Below are 21,504 nucleotides of genomic sequence, written 5' to 3'. Positions count from 1 at the left end.
TCATTCTAGGGTGGTTTCTAATTCCATCACTACCAAAGCAGCTCTTGAAAAAGGTCTCCAGTGATCTTGTGTCACTAAATGCAATTTTGGTTTTCAGTTGACTTTTGAGAAGCACATTACTTTGCTGACACTGTTCTTCATGGACACTCTATTCCCTTGGCACCACACTTTATTCTACCCTTTCTGTCCTTTTGTAGCTTCCTTTGTAATGATTGTATATACAGACATTCAAGGAGTCTTCAAGGCTTAGTGCAGAGCTCTCTTTTCTTCTAATTTCGTATTTTCCCCTTAAGCATTCTCATCCCTCCAGGACCTGACTTGTTTGTTTGCAAATCACCCATACATTTGTTTTCCCCAGACCAGTTTTCTGGGCTCTATACCTAGAGGTCACTGCTTCCTCAGTATCTCCACTTGGATGTCTCAGATTCAGCTTAGATTTATGATATTTATCCTAAAAAATGGTTTTCTGTCAGAGTTCCCAATTTTAGTGAATGGCAAGGTCTATCCTGTTGAACAAGCCAGAACCCTAGGGGATATCTATGTATACATCCTTTCTCTCACATACAAGTCCATCACCAAATCTTATAAATTTTCCCTCCTGAATGTCTCTTAATTCTTTTCACTTTCCCCTGGCTTTGCCACCACCACCTTTATCCAGCCTCTTAACCCATGTTAATGCGGTGTTCCCTTCCCTTAGTTCGTTCTTTCTTAATTTTTATTCTGCTCTCAGTTATTAGCTCAGTTACCTTTTCTGATTTTTCTAAGGTAGTTCTACTAATTACGTAGATTTCACAGCACCTTGTACCTATCTTTTACGGCATTGAGCACAGTGACAATTTTACATGTATTTGAGTGATTCTTGGATGAATACCTAACCTCTACCAGACTGTCACTGTCGTGAAGGGAGAGATCATGTCTGTATTTGCATACTGCAGTATCTCTAGCACTTTGCACAATGCCTAGCACATAGTTGATGCATGATAAATGTCTGTCGAATGAATAAAGGAATAAATGCCCACTGTCACAACTTCTTAAAACTTCTATTCTGTATAACTCAGTTGAACAAAGTAAAGTAATCTCTACACCCAACGTGGGGCTCAGACTCACAACCCTGAGATTAAGTCAGCCAGGCACCCTGGGATTGAAACATTTTTATACCTCATCTTTTTTTTTAATGTTTTATTTATTTATTCATGAAAGTCAGAGAGAGAGAGAGAGGCAGAGGCAGAGGCAGAGGGAGAAGCAGGCTCCCCGCCTAGCAGGGAGCCCGATGCGGGACTCGATCCTAGGACTCTGGGATCATGACCTGAGCCGAAGGCAGATGCTTAACCATCTGAGCCACCCAGGCGCCCTATACTTACTTCATCTTTAAAAAAGCATAGGGGAGCCAAGTATCCCAGCTTTTTTTTTTTTTTTTTTTTTTTTTTTAGAATTCCACTGTTTACAATATAGGTTACAACCTGTCAGCCTGTGAATTGTGTAAGGCTTGCAGTTGTTTATTGCCCACATAGATTTTAAGAATCAGGGAAATTTCATATAAAATTATGGTTTGTTGGTTTCCTTTGAAAATTTTAGAGATCTGGCAAAATGGCTGGTAAACTCAGTTGACATTAACTACCTGGAATTGAGTGGTGATCGTAATCTTTGAAATGGCCATTTGTGTCATCTAGCATAATGCTACTAAAAGTGTGGTTATTGAACTAGTGGCTTGTCCACAAACTATTTGTTACTGTCTGCAGAGATAAGGGCCTTGTGCTACATGTTTAAGTTCAACAGACGTTTCCTTGGTTGAATGCCTTTCTTCAGTGTGCTGATGTACAGGCTAGCACAAGCTCTGTGTCTTGTTAGGGACTGGCATTTTGAGTAACACCATGTAAATATTTGAGTGTGCAGTCCCTGACTTTCATAATTTTATTCAAAATGCCAATGCAAAGTAACATTCAGAAGTTATGGAATAGTAATTATGTCATGTCAGGGGTCCTGCTGTTGCTGTTACACTGTTCAAGCTTATTTTATAAGGTATCTAGGCTATTAAGTTTCTTTGATAGAAAAGTTGTGAATTTTTACATTTTGGATTTTAAGGCTTTGAACATAGACACTATATTGGGACATAATTTGTGTGTTTAGCAGTGAAGCTAAATAGATTAAGCTACTGTTATAGAATAAAGGTTGTGAATTCATTTGAATGCCTTATTGTGGTACTCAGATGTAAACTTTCCATATGTAAAAATTTGGTTTTTATTTCTCTCTTATTGAAGGAAATGGAGTTGTCCCATCTTTTTCACATACTTGACAGATTTCACAGGAGTAAAATATAACATTCTTACTAGAATTAAAAGTAAAGTTTTTATAGATTTAATACCTCCCCCCTTTTATTTTTGCTACATCATTTATCTTGTTGAATCTGAGATTGTACTGCTTTTTTTTTTTTTTTTAAGATTTTATTTGAGAGAGAGAGAATGAGAGAGAGAGAAAGCACATGAGGTGGGGGGAGAGTCAGAGGGAGAAGCAGACTTGGGAGCCCGATGCGGGTCTCCAGGATCATGACCTGAGCCGAAGGCAGTCGCTTAACCAACTGAGCCACCCAGGCGCCCTGTACTGCTTTTAATTGAGGAAGAAATCCAAAGGTAATACAAGTCATTTTTTTTGAAAATTGAGTGAGGCAATTGCTGTGCAATTGAGTGAAGCAGAAATGTGTTTATGGTTGCTTTGCCATGGACTGATTCTCTTTTATCAGCCCCCACAAATGACAAAATTAATATATAACTACTTAGATGTCTAGGAATAGATTTAATTCCCCTTTAAATAGGCTTAATATATTTTTAATGAGACTTTTTATTGCTAGCCTGTATTGATACAGTAAACTTCTACTTGCATTGTTTTGTAGAAACTAGTCTTTAAAAGCTCACCAATCCCCACCTAAATGGAAAGGGGTTATCACTTTTGAAATTACTGTCCTCCCCAGGGTGCCTTGCTAGCTCAGTTGCCAGAGCATGTGATTCTTGATCTTGAGGTCATGAGTTGAGCCCCAAGTGGGGGTAAAGTTTACTTTAAAAAACAAAAACAAAAAAAAGGAAGAAATTACTATTCTCTGGACTTCGCTCTGGCATTTCGTATTTCTGACTCTTCCTACACAGTTGCTTCTTCATCTCATTGAGTGCTTTTTATTCCCCCTCAGAATTGATGGTTATCTAGTGAAAGGTAATGCCTGCCGGTTTCTCTTTTCCTTACAGTTGGCTGGTATACTTTTGCTTAAACTTTTATTTTCAATCTTTGGATCACTGTGTTTTGGCATAGTTTTTGTTTACAGGATAGATTAGTGGTTTTGTCTTTATAATCTAATCTGAGAGTCTTATAATAGAGTTTACCATTCACATTTATTTTACAATGTGCTTTGTTTTGATGCTTCTTTTTTCTCTCTTTACACTTTGTGATCTGGTTTTCATCTCCCTTTTCTTCACCACCTGATTTTATTTGATTATATTATTTCTCTTAATTTTCTAGTGTTTATATTCTTTTTTATATTCTTAAATGTGTACTTCTGTCTCTGCTATTATCAGCTTTGCATGAAATCTTTTGACCCATGTTGAGGAAATAATGTATTTAAATACCTCTTCTTTTTCCATCTCCCCTCAGTTTTAATTATGTGTACATGATTATGGTTTACAAACATTTACATTCTGTGGTGTAGCCACAGATTGTTTTAATCTTAGTTCTTTGGTTAAAATAGTTCACTGCTAGTCTATTGCCCCAATTTCTTTTTTTTTTTTTAAAGATTTTATTTATTTATTTGACAGAGAGATAGAGAGCACAGATAGGCAGAGCGGCAGGCAGAGGGAGAGGGAGAAGCAGGCTGTCTGCTGAGCAGGGAGCCCGACGCAGGGCTCAGTCCCAGGACCCTGAGATCATGACCTGAGCCGAAGGCAGCTGCTTAACCGACTGAGCCACCCAGGTGCCCCTGCCCTAGTTTCTTTCTTTGTCCCTTGGTTGGTTGAACTTTTCCATTAGGATTGTTTTTTTCCACAAAGGGATCATGGAAGCTATGTTCCTTGAGTTCTTGTATGCTCAAAAAATGTCATACTTGTACAATTTTGCTAAGTATAAAATTGTTTATGTGTTGTCATACTTAAAGTACAATTTTGCTAAGTATAAAATTGTTGAGTGACATTTCCCCCCCACCAAGGGCTTTGTAGTCTGTGTCCTTTTCTTTTCTGCTATTGAATAGTGCTGTGGAAGTCTGAAGCCAGTCTTTTCTGTTTGTTTAAGATTTTATTTTTTAAGTAATCTCTGTGCCCAGTGTGGAGCTTGAATTTACAACCCGGAGATCAAGGGGAGTCGCTTGCTCTGCCCACTGAGCCACGCACCCCCCTGAAGCCAGTCATTTTACCTTGCTGCCCTTCTTTCCCCAATAGGTGGTTTAACTTTTTTCCTAGATGTGTAGTTTTTTTCTCTTAATCCTTAAAGTCTAGTACTTTTCTGGTATATGTGTTGGTATTGCTAATTCTGAATTGGTTTTTCTTCTAAGGGCTCGGTTAATCTTTTGAGGAGAGGGGATTATCTTCTTTGGGTCTCTTATTCAGGAACACCAATTCTGTGTATGAGGGGTCTCTGTTATCTGCCTCTCCCATATTATTTTTTCTCTAGCTTTTTTTTTTTTTTTAAGATTTATTTATTTGAGAGAGAGAGCATGAGCGGTGGGGGTGGGGACTTGGCAGGCAGTGGCAGAGGTGGAGGGAAAGGGACAAGCAGACTCCCTACCGAGGCAGGGCTCTGGAGGCGGGGCTTGATCCCATGACCCTGAGATCATGGCCTGAGCTGAAACCAAGAGTCAGACGCTTAACTGACTGAGCCACCCAGGTGCCCCAATTATTTTTTCTCTGATTTTTAACTTCATGTTCATTTTATTTATTTTGATATAGTTCACATACTGTAAAATTCACCTTTTTAAATTGTATAAATCAGTGGTTTTTAGTATGTGGACAGTATTGTGCTGTTATCACCACTGTCTCATTCCTGAATTCCATTTCATTTTGCATGCTTTTTTTTTTTTAAGATTTTATTTATTTATTGTCATTGAGAGAGAGAGCACAAGCAGGGGGAGTGGCAGACAGAGGGAGAAGCAGGCTCCCCGCTGAGCAGGGAGCCTAATGTGGGGCTTGATCCCAGGGATCATGACCTGAGCAGAAGGCACATGCTCAACTGACTGAGCCACATGCTTAACCACCTGAGCTACCCAGGCACCCCTGTTTTGTCCTTCTTGATGTTTCATTGAAGCATATGATGTCAGTTTGTCCCATAATTAGTGGTGTTAACTTTGATCGCATAAGGTGGTATTCATCAGATTTCTTCATTATAGAGTTACTGTTTTCTCCTTTGTAATTGATAATTTGTGGGGAAGTACTTTGAGACCTTGTAAATACTCTGTTTGTCATTGAACTTTTATCTACTGTTTTCAGCATCCATTGATGATTCTTTTTTTTTACTTAAAGATTTTATTTATTTATTTGACAGAGACACAGTGAGAGAGGGAACACAAGCAGGGGGAGTGGGAGGAGAAGCAGGCTTCCCGCGGAGCAGGGAGCCCGATGTGGGGCTCGATCCCAGAAGCCTGGGATCATGACCTGAGCGGAAGGCAGACGCCTAATGACTGAGCCACCCAGGCACCCCCGTTGATGAATCTTAATTGAAACAGGAACATGGTGATTGCCAAGTGTAATTTTCTAGCTCCTTCATTTCTTCTACATTTGTTCATTATCATCCCACTGTAAATAAGAGCTGTGTTTTCTCCCCCATTTATTTATGTAAGTATGGACTCTTGTATCTTTCTTTTATTCTGTGGCTATAATCCCTTGATAGCATTCTTCATTCAAATTGTGCCAGATTTGGTCAGTGGGAGCCTCATTGACTGGCCCATGTCCTTTTGACTTTCCTCATCTTTGAGCATGTCCTGTTTTCTGATATAACAAAGTGTTCCAGGCTCATCTTAAACTTTCTCCTACTTCATACCTGAAATAGCCATTCAGCTAAGGACCTCTGATTCCTTTTAGTGGGAGTGGTATTTGGAAACCAAGATTTGGAACACTAGGTATGCTCATTGCTTCTAGGTTCTGATTATATCTCTTGAGATTCCACGATAGCCATCTTCTTTCTGTTTGCTATAGATTATATTAAAATTTCATTTTTTAAAACTGAGGTATAACTGACATATATCAGTTTTAGGTATATAACCTGATGGTTCAATATTTGTATATATCAAAAAGGATCACAATAAGTATATCTGTCATCATATAGTCACAAAATTTTTCTTGTGATGAGAACTTTTAAGATTCTCTTAGCAACTTTCAAATTTGCAATATAGTATTTACTGTAGCCACCATGCTGTGCATTACATCTCCATGACTTATTTATTTTATAAGTGGAAATCTATACCTTTTGACCCCCTTCGCCATTTCACCCACCCTCTGCCTCTGGCAACCACCAATCTGTTTCCTATCTATGACGGGGTTTTTTTGTTTTTGTTTTTTAAATAAACTCTACCCACAGTGTGGGGCTTGGGCTCAACCCTAAGATCAAGAGTTGTATGCTCTACTGACTGAACCTCCCAGGTACCCCTATGAGGTGTTTTTTGTTTTTCATTTTAGATTCTGCATTTAAGTGAGATCATACAATATTTGCCTTTCTCTGTCTGATCCATTTTACTTGGCACGATGCCAAGGTCCACCATTGTTGTTGCAGATGGCAAGATTTCACTCATTTATGGCTGAATAGTATTCCTCTGTGTGTGTGTGTGTGTGTGTGTGTGTGTGTGTGTGTGGTTTCACATTTTTTAATCCATTTATTCATCGATGGACATGTAGGTTGTTTACATGTCTTAACTATTGTAAATAATGCTGCAGTGAACTTAGGGGTGCATATATCTTTTTGAGTTAGTGTTTTCATTTTCTTTGGATACTCAGAAGTGGAATTGCTGGCCCATATGGTAGTTCTATTTTTTTTTAAATTCCAGTATAGTTTATATTACAGTTTTATATTAGTTTCCAGGTATATAATAATAGCGTTTCAACAGTTCTATACATTATTCAGTACTCATCACAGCATGTTCATTCCTTAATCCCTATCACCTATTTCAGACCTCTGATGGTAACCATCAGTTCTCTAGTTAAGAGTCTGTTTCTTGGTTTGTCTCTCTCTCTCTCTCTCTCTCTCTCTCTCAGTAGTTCTATTTTTAATTTTTTGAGGAACCACCATACTGTTTTCCATAGTGGCTGCGCCAATTTACGCTCCCAGTGAAAGCTTTGTTCTTAATATCTTTTACTTTTTTACTACAAACTAGTACCCTGAAACATTCTTGTTTTTGTTTTTGTTTTGTTTTGTTTTAAGATTTTATTTATTTGAGAGTGAGAATGAGCACGAGCTGGGGTGGGGAGGGCAAAGGGAGAGGGAGAAGCAGACTCCCTGCTGAGCAGGGAGCCCGATGTGGGGCTCCATCCCAGGACCCTGAGAGCATGACCTGAACCAAAATCAAGATTCGGATGCTTAACTGACTGAGCCACCCAGGTTCCCAACCCTGAAGCATTCCTAAAGGTCATAAGAAACCATATATTCAAGTAATAGAGTGCAGTTTTTGTATAGATAACAAATTTTGTATATATTCCTGAAATCTAATCCTGCTCATCATCACTCTTTGCAAATTCTTTTACTTACTAAAATTGTGTTTTTCTGAACAGTTTTTTTAAAGGGTAGATCATGTCTCTCAGGGTTGAGATTGAGCCCTGTGTTGGCTCCATGCTGGGAGTGTAGCCTGCTTAAGATTCTTTCTCCCTCTGCACCCGCCCTTAAAAAAATAAAGAGTAGGTCATGTCATCTACAACCATTGATTGTATATTCCTTAATATATGTTTAATAGTGTTATTAAATGCTTACTATCATAAAGCAGAAGAATAAAGATTTTGTTAGGTATCAGACTGGAGGATAATGGAAATGTTTACTGGTGTTTGGTTATCCTGTGTCTTCGGTAACTATTGATTGTTCCACGTCTCTGTAATTTGCTCTACAAATATTTAAGTGAATACCATTTTACTAATTCATAGTATACATCATAAACCCTTAAAATTTTACCTGGAAGCATTTTTTGGATTTTTGGTTTGGATTTTTATTATGTCTTAATTCCTTAGTTTTATAGATGGAGAAACTGAGACCTAAGAATTGAAGTGACCTTCAGTCCATGGCTAGTTGATTGCAGACTTAGAGTCCAGATTTCTGAACTCCCATACTCTAGAATATTTTTGCTGTGGGTGATGGTGGAGCTTGGGTCCATGGTATCTCCCTGAAGTTTCCATGGTATCCAGGTGGATAAAGCGCTCTTCCTTCCATCTGGGCATTGAGTTTTTCAGAATGATTGGTCAATTGATGGCTAAGATGGGAACATACAACTTTAGGCCAAAATTTAGAGCAGTTTCAAAGCTCCTTTTTTTTTTTTTTTTTTAAGATCTTACTTATTTACTTGACAGAGAGAGAGACAGCGAGAGAGGGAACACAAGCAGGGGGAGTGGGAGAGGGAGAAGCAGGCTTCCCGCCGAGCAGGGAGCCTGATGTGGGGCTCGATCCCAGGACCCCTGGAATCATGACCTGAGCTGAAGGCAGACGCTTAATGACTGAGCCACCCAGGCACCCCTCAAAGCTCCTTTCTTAGTTTCAGTCCCATCTCCTGGCTTTCTGCTCTCTTTTCATTGCCCCATTTATAAATAAGGTCTTCAGTTTTGTTTTAAGGTTTCCACTTTAGGAACATTTTAACATTAAAATAATTATATTGGCACAAGTTTCTTAAAAAGTTAAATGTAAATATCATATATGAGTAATATCATACGAACACTTGCATGAGAATATTTAAAGTGCCATTGTTCATGAGAGCCAAAAGTGAAAGAATCCAAATGTTCATTAAGTGGTGAATGGATAAACAAACCACTAATGCGGTTATTCCTATAATGGAATGTTATTTGGCCATGTAAAGGAATGAAGTACTGATACATGCTACACTATGGGTGAACCTCAAAGGTTGTGGTAAGTAAAAGAATCGAGACATAAAGGCCACATATTGTATGATTTCATTTAGTTAAAATGTCCACAAGAAGCAAATCTGTGGAGACAGAAAGTACATTAGTGGTTGCCTAGAGCTGACAGTGGAAATAAGGAATGGCTTGCAAATGGGCACGAGGTATCTTTTTTGGGGTGATGGAAGTGTTCTAAAACTGGATTGTAGTGATGGTTGTCCAACTCTTAATATAATAAAAACTGTTGAATTGTATACTTATGAATTTTATGTAAATTATACCTCAGTAAAGCTGCTAAAAATACATTTTAAAATTGTTATCTATAATATTTAAGTATCTTACCCTGTTTTCATTATTAAGCATTTTATACTGCTTTCTTTCCACTTTTAAATATGATTTTTAAAAAGTGCTAAAGTCAAATGATGTTAATGATAATAGTAAAAATAGCCAGTGTTTGTATAATAGTTACTATGTACTGGGCATTATGCTAACTTTTCTCAGGTTATCTCACAGCAACACTCACAGCAACCCCATTTTACAGCTGAGGAAATAGTCCCATGGAGGTTAAATAACTTGTCCAAAGTCACATTAACTAAGTAAGGAGATAATCGGGCAGGAATTGGAACAGAGGCACTCCTGTCCTCCATGTTCCTTGTATGAAAATGCAGTGTTTTCAGTGGAAATTTATACTGCCTTTCATATACTGTGGCTGTGTTAAGCACCCATATGTGTTTGTCACTGCGCTGAATGCTCTACATAGCTATGTATGTGTGGTCTCCTAGAAATCCAAGTGGGTGTTTGGTACTGTCTGGCCGCCATAGAGCTTGTATAGCACCGTGAATCTTACTAATCAGTTTTCTTTCTTTTTCTCCACTCCTCAGTCTTAATTTTAAAGACCCAGAAGCAGTCAGAGCTCTGACCTGTACTCTTCTAAAGGAAGATTTTGGACTTTCTATTGATATCCCGTTGGAAAGACTGATTCCTACGGTTCCCTTGAGACTCAACTACATTCATTGGGTGGAAGATCTGATTGGTCATCAGGACTCTGAGAAACATACTCTCCGAAGAGGAATTGACATAGGTATATATGGTTTTAAATTCTCTCTTTTTTTTAAGATTTTATTTACTTTTGAGAGAGAGAGAGCATGAACAAGGGGGAGGGGCAGAGGAAGAAGCAGACTCCCCGTCTAGCAGGGAGCCGGATGCAGGGCTCGATCCCAGGACCCTGGTAGTTGCCTAATCGACTGAGCCACGCAGGTGTGCCCTGTTTTTAGCCCTTTTTTTTTTTAATGTTTTTATTTATTTATTCATGAGAGTCGGAGAGAGAGAGAGGCAGAGGCAGGGGGAGAAGCAGGCTCCCCGCCTAGTAGGAGCCCGATGCGGGACTCATTCCCAGGACCCTGGGATCATGACCTGAGCCGAAGGCAGACGCTTAACCATCTGAGCCACCCAGGCGCCCCTAGCCCTTTCTTATTCAGCATCCTAACTCTAGGCAATTTCATCCACATCTATGACTATTTTCCACCTCCATGCAAATAACCCACAAATTTATGTATTCTGCCTACTCAGATCTTGAGCTCTAGTCCCAAATGTCAGAAATACGGATATCTCAAGAACATCTCAGACTTTGCCATGTCCAAGACCAGACTCATACTCTTTTCTTTCTGATCTTGGTCCTCTTTCTTCATTCCTTATTTCAATGAATCTACCACAGTCCACTCTGTCATCCTTGATATTCCTTGATACATCTCCCCATTCTCACCAAGACTGTCTATTATCATTTCCTGTTGTTTTTTTTTAAATTTTATTATGTTATGTTAATCACCATACATTACGTCATTAGTTTTTGATGTAGTGTTCCCTGATTCATTGTGTATTAACACCCAGTGCTCCATTCAATACGTGCCCTGCTGGTTTTGTCTCTCAAATATTTTTTGGGATGCCTGGGTGGCTCAGTTGGTTAAATGTCTGCCTTCAGCTCAGGTCATGATCCTGGGGTGCTGGGATTAAGTCCTGCTCCTTGCTCATTGGGGAGTCTGCTTCTCCCTCTGCCTCCTGCTCAGCCTGCTTGTGCCTTCTGTCTGTCTCTCTCTCTGACAAATAAATAAATAAATCTTTAAAAAAATATATTTCTTAAATCATCTACTTTTCTCCATTTCCAGTGTCACCATCTCAGTCCAAATCACTGTCATCTCTCATGGTCTAAAGAATTACTTTTTTGTTTAAGATTTTATTTATTTGTCAGAGAGAGAGAGAGCGCATGCGTGCAGGCAGAGGAAGAAGCTGGCTCCCCACTGAGCAAGGACCCCAACACGGGACTCAATCCCAGCACCCCGGGATCATGACCTGAGCCGAAGGCAGATGCTTAACCAACTGAGCCACCCAGGCATCCCCAGAATTACTTTTTAACTACTCTTCTCATCTACTCTGTTTCCTCTCCATTTCATTTTTCAGAAACTCTGTACCATACCTGGTCACATGTTTATCACTTTAATGACTTCCTATTGCTTCTGTGAGAAACACCCAATACCCTAACTTGATCTGTTAGCATGTCCATTGTCTGTTCTCTGCCCTCTTCTTTGAGCTTCTCTAAGCCTCATCCAGTGTGCTTCCTTGTTTTTTACACTTGTGGTCTTTAGATCTTCTGATAAGTAAGACACCATGATTTTAGGCCTTTGTACTGTTGTTCCCTCTGCCTGTAACTTCACCACCGTTACCTTGTTAATCTCATTTATCCTGTAGTTGTCAACTCAAGCCTTATTTCCTCAAGAAAGCCTTCTCTGACCTTCCAGCAGAAGACAGTTTTCTTGATTATGAGCTTTAGAAAACCATGTTTCTTCCTTCATGGTATTTGATTTATTTTTAACCACACATTCACTTGTCTGATTAATGTCTTTCTTGACCACTAGATTACCAAGTGCAGAGCCTGTTACTTTTGTGCTTACTATAATATCCCAAGGCCCAGCAAAGTTTCTGGCACATTGTAGGTGTCCAATAAATAATTTGTTGAATGTTCATGGATAAATACATCATTCTTTTCTTTTTTAAAAATATATTTATTGGGGCACCTGGGTGGCTCAGTTGTTAAGTGCCTGCCTTCAGCTCAGGTCACCGAGCCCCGCATTGGGCTCCTTGCTCTGTGGGAAGCCTGCTTTTCCCTCTCCCACTTCCCCGATTATGTTCCCTCTCTCGCTGTGTCTCTCTCTGTCAAATAAATAAATAAAAAATCTTTAAAGAAAAAAATACTATTTATGTATTAGAGTGTGAGAGCAAGAGAGATCACAGAGGGAGAGGGAGAAGCAGACTTGCTGTTGAGCAGGGAGCCTGATGTGGGGCTCGATCCCAGGACCTGGAGATCATGACCCGAGCTGAAGGTAGACGCTCAACTGACTCAGCCACCCAGGTGCCCCTAAATACATCATTCTTCAACATTCAGTCTCTGAACGCCCCATATGAGCTAAGCACTATGTAAAAATGAGGGGTTTAACAAAAGCTCTGCCCTTTTATGTTCATGGCAGATTGGCTGATGGGTATAGAAAGGTTAAAAAGCATAAGAGCCTACTTGGTACTAATTTATTTTAATTATGCCCCAAACTGTCTAAAGTAACACTTGAGGATATAGGAGGTTAATGGATTTTAGCTCTTCACAAGGGGCACTCTTGCTGAAATCACATTCATTCTAATTAGGATTTTACATAAATTCTTCCCCCAGACTCCATCAGTTTGCTTTAATTCTATGATTATACACTTTCCATTTTTATTTATCATTACAAGGATTATTACCCATTTTAAAATGTCATTCAGCTTTCTGAGGGTGTTAGAATTCAAGTCTTTTTGGTCTTAAGAATTGAGAAATTTGATTTTTTTGGCAGAGGACAGGTCCTTTACCTGTATTTATTACCCTGGAGGTACCTGATCTTTGGGCAGTTGAAGAAAAGTACTTTTTCTTTTTTGCTGTTTGCTTTTAAATGAATTGAAGTATGAAGAGAAAGGCAGTTGTGTGAGAATCAAGGCTTGGCATCTGGTCCAGGTATTTTTTTCCTACAGAGCTTCTTCCTTACTCTTAATGACTCTGGCTTACCAGAATGGCTAGCAGGGACTAAATAATTGTGGCCTCTGAGAGGAGCTTGAGTTCCCTTTACCACCCGTTCCTTCACTACCTCATACATCCCCAAGGAGGTGTTTGCCCAGTAGCCTCAGGGCCAGGATGATATAAGTAAACATGATAGGAAGTATAGCAGTCACGGTGACTGTCAGAGGGCTGTTAGTTATTGTCCTGTCTTTTTCTTTTTTTTAAGATTTTGTCAGAGAGAGAGAGAGTGAGTGAGCAGAAGCAAGGGGAGCAGCAGGCAGAGGGAGAAGCAACTGCTGAGCAAGGAGTCATCTCTCATGGTCTAAAGAATTACTTTTTTGTTTAAGATTTTATTTATTTGTCAGAGAGAGAGAGAGCGCATGCGTGCAGGCAGAGGAAGAAGCTGGCTCCCCACTGAGCAAGGACCCCAACACGGGACTCAATCCCAGAACCCCTGGGATCATGACCTGAGCCGAAGGCAGACGCTTAAGCAACTGAGCCACCCAGGCGCCCCTTTTGTCCTGTCTTTTATCATCCTGTTCAGAATACTTAATGAAGAAGCAGTACGATGACCCTGGGTTTCCTCTGGGTGAAGAGTATCTCTAGCCCTCATCTCTTCTTGCCAAATCCTTATAAGACTAGACTGGCACCAAGATGTGGTCAGGGGAGAGCAGGCCTGGAGTGGCTGGTAGGTGCTGACCACCATAGGCCTTCAGGAGAATCACTGGCTTTTCTTCTCTTGAATGTGTGCTTTGGATCTTATTGGCCAATATTAGTCAGTGGTCATAAAAGCAGTATTTGTGGTTAGTATATAGTCCAGTCTATGTTTGGGGGATACAAGTTTAGGACCAAACCCTAGTTGTCAAAGAGTGATTTTTGCCTGGAACATTTGCCTTCAAATGTCTCCCTTGAAATCATGGTGGGGCAAGCAGTGATTGATGTTTTGGATCTGGATCAGATGTCTTTCCATGTCATCACATCTAAGAAATGAAATCTCTCTTTAGTTGTTTTTGTTGTGGTTGTTGTTTTTAGGTTTTTTTTGTTTTAACTTTGATTTCCTTGAAGTAACAACTTACAGATATGTGGGGAATTGGTCATTTAAATAATCTTAAAAATTTTACATCCTATGTATTTTTTTCTGCTTTTGGGGAACGGGATATACATTGATCTATTTTAAGCTTTGATTTCATTTAAGAAAATCGAGTTTTGTGTGAGATTTAAAATGAAAAATTTTATAAAGTAAATTAACGTGTTTTGATAATTTTTAATCAGTCCTGTAGTCCTTGATCACCAGCCTGGTAGCACACTTCATTTTAAATACAACATACAAAAGAAGAGGATGCTGTCCTCTAAGAAATTTGAATCCAGTTATGAGGTAAGACTGACATACCTGAAATGACTAGAGAACCCAGCAGCTACAGTATGTACGTAATCAGGTACCAGCTTAGGATTTAAACTGTTAAGGTTACAAGAATTCTAAGAAGAGAAGAATGGTGTTTTGGCTTGTTATTCTCACCTCTCCCTCTGGTGTGTGCAACATGTTTTGCATTTTCGTTTTACTAGGTACTGGGGCATCCTGCATCTATCCTTTACTTGGAACAACCTTAAATGGCTGGTATTTCCTTGCAACAGAAGTAGATGACATGTGCTTCAACTATGCGAAGAAAAATGTGGAACAGAATAATTTGTCTGATCTTATAAAAGGTTAGCTCTACAGAATAAATACCCCTTTCAAGCACTGTTTAATAATCTGTTTTTATAATTTAACACATCTCATTTTTTGCTTTAATATACAGACTTTGGTAATTTTTAAAAAATATGGTATATTGTGGAAGGAAAAATAAAATAAGATAAAACAGAGAGGGAGGCAAACCATAAGAGACTCTTAACGTTGGAGAACAAACTGAGGGTTGCTGTAGGGGAGGTGGGTGAGGGATGGGCTAAATGGGTGATGGGAATTAAGGAGGGCACTTGTGATGAGCACTGGGTGTTATATGTAAGTGATGAATCACTAAATTCTACTGAAACTAATACTACACTATATGTTAACTAACTTGAGTTTAAATAAAATCTTGGAAGAAGAAAATAAATGAAACAAGTAGAACAGAAAAAATAAGGTACATTGTAATGGGGTTTTCAGCTTTGTTATCAGAGTTAACTCAGAAGGAAATATGGTAAATATAGTCGATCCTCATAATTTGTGGATTCTGTATTTGTGAATTTCCCTGCTTGGGGTTATGTTTAACCCCAAAATCAATAATCGAGGTACTTTTAGGGTCATTTACAGACATGTGCAGAGTGGCAAAAAATTTGAGTCATCCAACACGCACGTTCCCAGCTGAAATTGAACAAGGTGATGCTCTGCCTTTTTGTTTCAGCTCTCTGCTATAAACAAGTGTCCTTTTCATAGTCTATTTAATGTCACTTTTTTTTTTCATTTTTGTACTTTTTCTTGGTGATTTTGCTGTTTAAAATGGCCCCTAAAGAAACTGCTTAAGTGGTATCTAGTAGGTGTTCCTTCAATATAAGAAGAATGTGACAAACCTTACAGGGAAAATACATGTGTTAGATAAGCTTCATTCAGACATGAGTTCTAGTGCTGTGGGCCATCATTTCAGTATTAATGAATCAGCAGTGTATGTTAAAATAAGGTGTCTTTTAAAAATAAATAAGTGTCTTTAAACAGAAATACACATAAAATAAAATTATATATTGATCAGTTGTTGAGACTGTTTGACCAGAGGCTCATAGTTACCTAACCTTACATTTCTCTTAGGAGCCATTGGTTCCAGTTCAGTGTTCATGGTGACTTTATAAAACAGAACTACCACGAGTAATGGAAATCAACTGTACATGAAGTAACCTAGTCACCAAGATTTTATTTTTTGTCATTTTAGAGAGAGCACGAGTGGAGGGAGGGGCAGAGGGAGAGGGAGAAAAGCAGACTCCCTGCCGAGCAGGGAGCCTGATGTGGGGCTCGATATTCCTACCCTGGGATCATAACCTGAGCTGAAACCAAGAGTCGGACACTTAACCAACTGAGCTACCCAGGTGCCCCGTCACCAAGATTTTAAAAGGGAAACCCTGCTGTTGATTAAAGTGTACCATCTTTTTTATTTCAGTACATGGAACTGTGCCACAGATAGTCAAGTCCCCTTAGTGACCAGTTACTTTTAATTTTATGCTTACTGTATATTTGAAGAGCTGTTCATATTTGCTTTTTTTCATTAAAGAGAATTTATGTCTCTTTATGGAAAAACAAGGCTTTTCTTACTAGTGTTAAGCATATCATTATAAGGGGAGATACTAACATTGTTAATGTGTTTTTCAGTTGTCCATTTCTGTGTTACAAATTACTCCAAAATCTAGCAACTTTAAACAAATATCTCATAGATTGTGTGGGCCGGAAATTTGGGCATGGCCTACTTGGGTGGTTCTGGTTTAGTCTGATGAATTTGCAGTCATCTGAAGGATTGACTGGGGATAAGAGATTTGCTCCCAAGATGGTTCATATAACTTGGTCATTGGTAGTAGGCTAGATTCATTCTCGTGGATCTCTCCTCTAGGCTACTTGAGCAACCTTACAGTGTGTCAGCCTGGCTTCTCTTAGTGCAAGTAATTCAAGAAATAGGGCAAGGAGGAAGCCATTTTTCTTTTATGACCTAGCCTCAGAAGTGACATCCTTTCACTTCATATTCATTCTGTTCAGTAAAAGTGAGTCACTGAGTATAGCCTATACTCAAGGAGAGGGAAATTAAACTCTACCCATTGAAGAAACTAGTGTCATAGAATCTGTGGTCATATTTGAAAACTACCACAGCATTAATAGTAGTTAACAGTTCCTATTTTTTCTCCTAGTGGTAAAAGTACCACAGAAGACACTCCTGATGGATGCTCTTAAAGAAGAATCTGAGATAATCTATGATTTTTGCATGTGCAACCCTCCCTTTTTTGCCAATCAGTTGGAAGCCAAGGTAAAGTACCTTCTGCTTTAAGACAAATGACTAGGGGCACCTGGGTGGCTCATTCGGTTAAGCGTCTGTGTTTTTGGCTCAGGTTATGATCCCAGGGTCCTGGGATGGAGCCCCGTGTTGGGCTCCCTGCTCAGCGAGGAGCCTGCTTCTCCCTCTCCCTCTGCTGCTCCCCCTCGTTGTGCTCTCTCTCAGATCAATCAATCAATAAATAAAATCTTAAAAAAAAAGATAATTGACTTACTTACCTTGTTGACATTTGCAAAGATAAGAGCAGACAACAGCTTTTATTTTGGAAGCTATATCAGGATGTTTCTGGTATCAAGCACCTGAGGACTCAATTCATATTGACTTAATAAAGGAAGTTTATTGGCTTACATATCTGAGGAATCCAGCAGCAGTATATTTTATGTATATATGAAGATATATACATAAAGGTACCCATGCCATAAGTGTAAATTGGCTTTTCCAAAGTGAACACTCCTGTGGAACCAGCATCCAGATGAAGAAATAGAATATTACTAGCATCAGAACTAAATTTCTTTTTATATCAGTTTTATTGAGATATAATTCACATGCCATACAATTTACCCACTTAAAGGGTAGAATTTAGTTATTCTTAGTATATTCACAGAGTTGTGCAGCTATCATCACAGTCCATTTTAGAACATGATTTCATCACTCCCCTACCCCCCCATCCCCATTAGCAGTTACTCTGTTTCCCATAGCTCCTATAGTCCCCGGTAACCACCAGTCTGCTTTCTGTCTTTATGGATTTGCCTATTTTGGACATTTCATGTAAGTGGAATCATACAATATGTGGTCTTTTGTTACTGACTTTGACTCAACATAGTACATTTTCAAGGTTCATCCCTACTGTAGCATGTATCAGTACTTAATTTCCTTTTATTGCCAAATAGTATTCCATTGTATGGAAATACCACATTTTACTTATCCATTCATTCATTGATGGACATTTGGGTTGTCTTTACTTTTTGGCTGTTACGAATAATGCTAATGTGAGCATTCATGTACACATGTTTGTGTAGACATTTCTCCTTGGTATATACCTAGGAGTAGAATTGCTGAGTCAAATGGTAACTCTGTTTAGTTGTTTGAAGAACTGCCAGACTGTTCTCCAAAGTGGCTGCATCATTTTTCATTCCACCAGCAGCAGTATATGAGGGTTCCACTTTCCAGTTTCTCCACATGCTTGTTAACACTTGTTATTATATTGTCTTAATCATAGCCATCCTAGTGGGTATGAAGTGGTATCTCATCTTGGTTTTGATGTTTATTTCCTTGATGACTAATTATGTTGAACATCTTTTCATGTGCTTATTGGCAATTTGTATATATTCTTTCGAGAAATGACTGTTCAGATCCTTTACCCATTTAAAAATTGGATTATTTTTCTTTTTATTATTGTTGTAAGAATTCTTTATGTATTCTAAACATAAGTTCCTTATTAGATTTATTATTTGCAAACATTTTCTCCTGTGGGTTGTCTTTTCATTTTTTTTTTTTTTTTAAGATTTTATTTATTTGAGAGAGAGAGCGCGTGAGAGCAAGAGCACAAGCGCGGGGTTGGGGGGGGCAGGTCAGAAGGAGAGGAAGAAGAGAGAAGAAGGCTCTTGGCTGAGTAAGGAGCCTGACTCAGGGCTCAGTCCCAGACCCTGGGATCATGACCCGAGTCGAAGGCAGACGCTTAACCCACTGAGCCACCTAGGCACCTCATATTTTCACTTTCTTGGTGTCCTTTGCAGCCTATAAGTTAAATTTTAAGGAGTACAATTTCTCTAAGAGACCATTGCCTAATCGAAGGTCATGAAGATTTACTTCTATGTTTTCTTTGGAAATTTTATGATTTTAGCTTTTATATTTAGATCTTTATTTAATTTTTTAATATGATTTGAGGTAGGAGGGGATTAAATATTTAAATTTAAAAAGTGAGATCATAAGAGTACTAGAAGAAAACATAAGTAAATATTTATATAATCTTTGGGTGCAGTATTTTCTGTGCATGATACTAAGACAAAACATAAAGAAAAGTGACAGATTAGGCTACATAAAAAAGGTAAAGTTTTTATATGTTAAATCACAAAGATGGAAGGTAAAAAAGACCCTGGGGAAGAATATTAGCATGAATCCAGTTGCTTAAAATGTAATATTACAATGGCTGAATGATTTTTAAATCCTAGATTTAGCATGATATTTGGAAACTAAATTACATCTCAGCATTCTTACTTTGAACTAGATTATAGTCAAAGACTTGGTCTCGCGGTATAAGAATTTTTCACCACATGTTGTTGTTGTCGTGCAGGGAGTAAACTCTCGAAATCCTCGGAGACCTCCACCTAGTTCCGTAAATACAGGAGGTATCACAGAAATCATGGCAGAAGGAGGTGAATTAGAGTTTGTTAAAAGGATCATCCATGACAGTTTACAACTTAAAAAAAGATTAAGGTAAGTTAGTTATTACAACACGGGACTATTTTCTCCCCATGTAATTCTAAAAGAAACCATGTCACTTAGAGGAAATGTAATCATAGTAGTCTAAAGAATAAACAGATAAAGATGGAAAAGATTGCAGATTCCACAGCCTGTAAAGACCCTGTTTCTGGGGATGCTCTTACGGTTCTAATTGATTTGTTTTTCTTGTACTACATGGATAGAAAGGAGGAAAATACTGTATGATTGTATTGCTCCCATTGGCATGGTACTGTGGTGGAACAAAACTGATTCAAATATGGCTTTTGATTAGAAAACAGATGGGTTCAGATCTGTCCCATGAACCAGAATAAATTTGTTGCCTAGTCCTTGATGCAATTTATGTTCTTGGAATCAGTCTCCCAAACAATGACAGATGTGAGGACATTGAGCTGTCAAGAACTTAATGAAGGGAAACTGAGATCACTAACCAGTTCCAGAGGAGAGTTAAGGCTATTCCTTTTTAAAAGCTAATTATTTCAGGGGCACCTGGGTGGCTCAGTCGTTAAGTGTCTGCCTTCGGCTCAGGTCATGATCCCGGGGTCCTGGGATCGAGCCCCGCATCGGGCTCCCTGCTCAGTGGGGAGCCTGCTTCTCCCTCTCCCACTCCCCCTGCTTGTGTTCCCTCTCTCGCTGTGTCTCTCTCTGTCAAAATAAATAAATAAAATCTTTAAAAAATAAAATAAAATAAAAGCTAATTATTTCGGACAACACACCTGTAATTAAGCAGCATAAGGTACTCGAAAAGTGCTATTTGTCTCGTTTGACTTCTCACCCTGCCAAGTGTTGTTGAAATGATGGATAATGTGGTAGTTCAAAAGTGAAAGGGTTTATAACCCTAGGATTTAGTTTGGGACATAGAGAAGATTTTTAAAAATTTTAATAAAATACACATAACATGAAATTGATAGTTTTAACATAAAACTATTAAAGTGTACAGTTTAGAAGTGTTAAGTACATTTATATTGTTATGCAGTGAATCTCCAGAACTCATTCTTATAAAACTTAAACTCTCTACACATTAAACAGCATTCCCTCATTCCTTCCTCTCACCCCAACGTCTGGCAAACACGATTCTTTCTGTCTCTGTGAATTCGATTATTCTGGGGACTTTTTATAGTGTTTGTCCTTTCGTGACTGGCTTCTTTCACTTACCATATGTGTCCTCAGTGTTCATCCATGTTAGAGCATGTATCACAATTTCCTTCCTTTTTAAGGCTGAATAATATTAATATTCCATTGTATGTATATACCACATTTTGTTTATTCATTTATTTTTTGATGGACATTTGGGTTGCTTTCCCCTTTTGGCTATTGTGAATAATGTTGCTGTGAACACAGGAATGCAAATATCTTGTAAGACCCTGCTTTCAATTCTTTTGTGTATAAACCCAGTGAAATTGCCAGATAAAGAATACTTTTTTCTTTTTCTTTTGGATTTATATGTGTTTAAAGCTGCTTATTTTACTTAAAGGCCAATTCCAAAACAATGAATATCCTAATTTGTTAAATGTGAGTTTATACATTTGCGGGAAGCAACTGGATTATTGGGTGGTTTGCCTCTCAGAAGATTTACACATCGTTGAAGCCAAAGGTTAATAAATTTCTGCATTAAATTGATTTCTTCAAAGACCTGATAGGGTATGAAGAAGAAAGTGACGTAAGTTACACTGAGCATTGAGAAGAGTTTGAATAAGTAAAATAAGCTTAAAGGAGGTAACAAAGCACTGAAACTGTGAAAAGATGTAACCAGGGCCATGTGGCTGCTTCAGAATCTACTGTCGGCTTTTGAGGGACTGGAGCCGACCAGGGAAATGGGGAAGGTTGTTTCCAGGAGGCTTTTATTTGGTAAATTTCTATTATTTCTGAAGTCCCATTCGAACTACAAAAGTATGTTTTATTTTTATTTTGGGGGGGGATG

At 38.6% G+C, this 21,504-nt stretch overlaps 1 protein-coding gene across 1 annotated transcript in view; it reads left to right on the top strand.

Annotated features, from left to right (window-relative positions):
* The window catches only part of METTL16 (methyltransferase 16, RNA N6-adenosine), an 80,889-nt gene that overhangs the window by 19,314 nt on the left and 40,071 nt on the right, over positions 1-21,504 (top strand). Inside the window, exons 3-6 of the mRNA XM_028109414.2 lie at positions 9,932-10,131; positions 14,686-14,826; positions 16,981-17,096; positions 19,417-19,559. Of these exons, the coding sequence (XP_027965215.1) occupies positions 9,932-10,131; positions 14,686-14,826; positions 16,981-17,096; positions 19,417-19,559 (600 nt within the window). The remainder of the gene's footprint in view (positions 1-9,931; positions 10,132-14,685; positions 14,827-16,980; positions 17,097-19,416; positions 19,560-21,504) is intronic.

Source organism: Eumetopias jubatus, unplaced genomic scaffold (assembly GCF_037043125.1).
Source record: "Eumetopias jubatus isolate StellerSeaLion01/CBP00866 unplaced genomic scaffold, mEumJub1_p1.0 scaffold_10, whole genome shotgun sequence".
NCBI classification, from domain to species: Eukaryota; Metazoa; Chordata; class Mammalia; order Carnivora; family Otariidae; genus Eumetopias; species Eumetopias jubatus.
The sequence above is the reverse complement of the archived record's forward strand: the minus strand, read 5'-3'. Positions and strand labels throughout refer to the sequence as shown.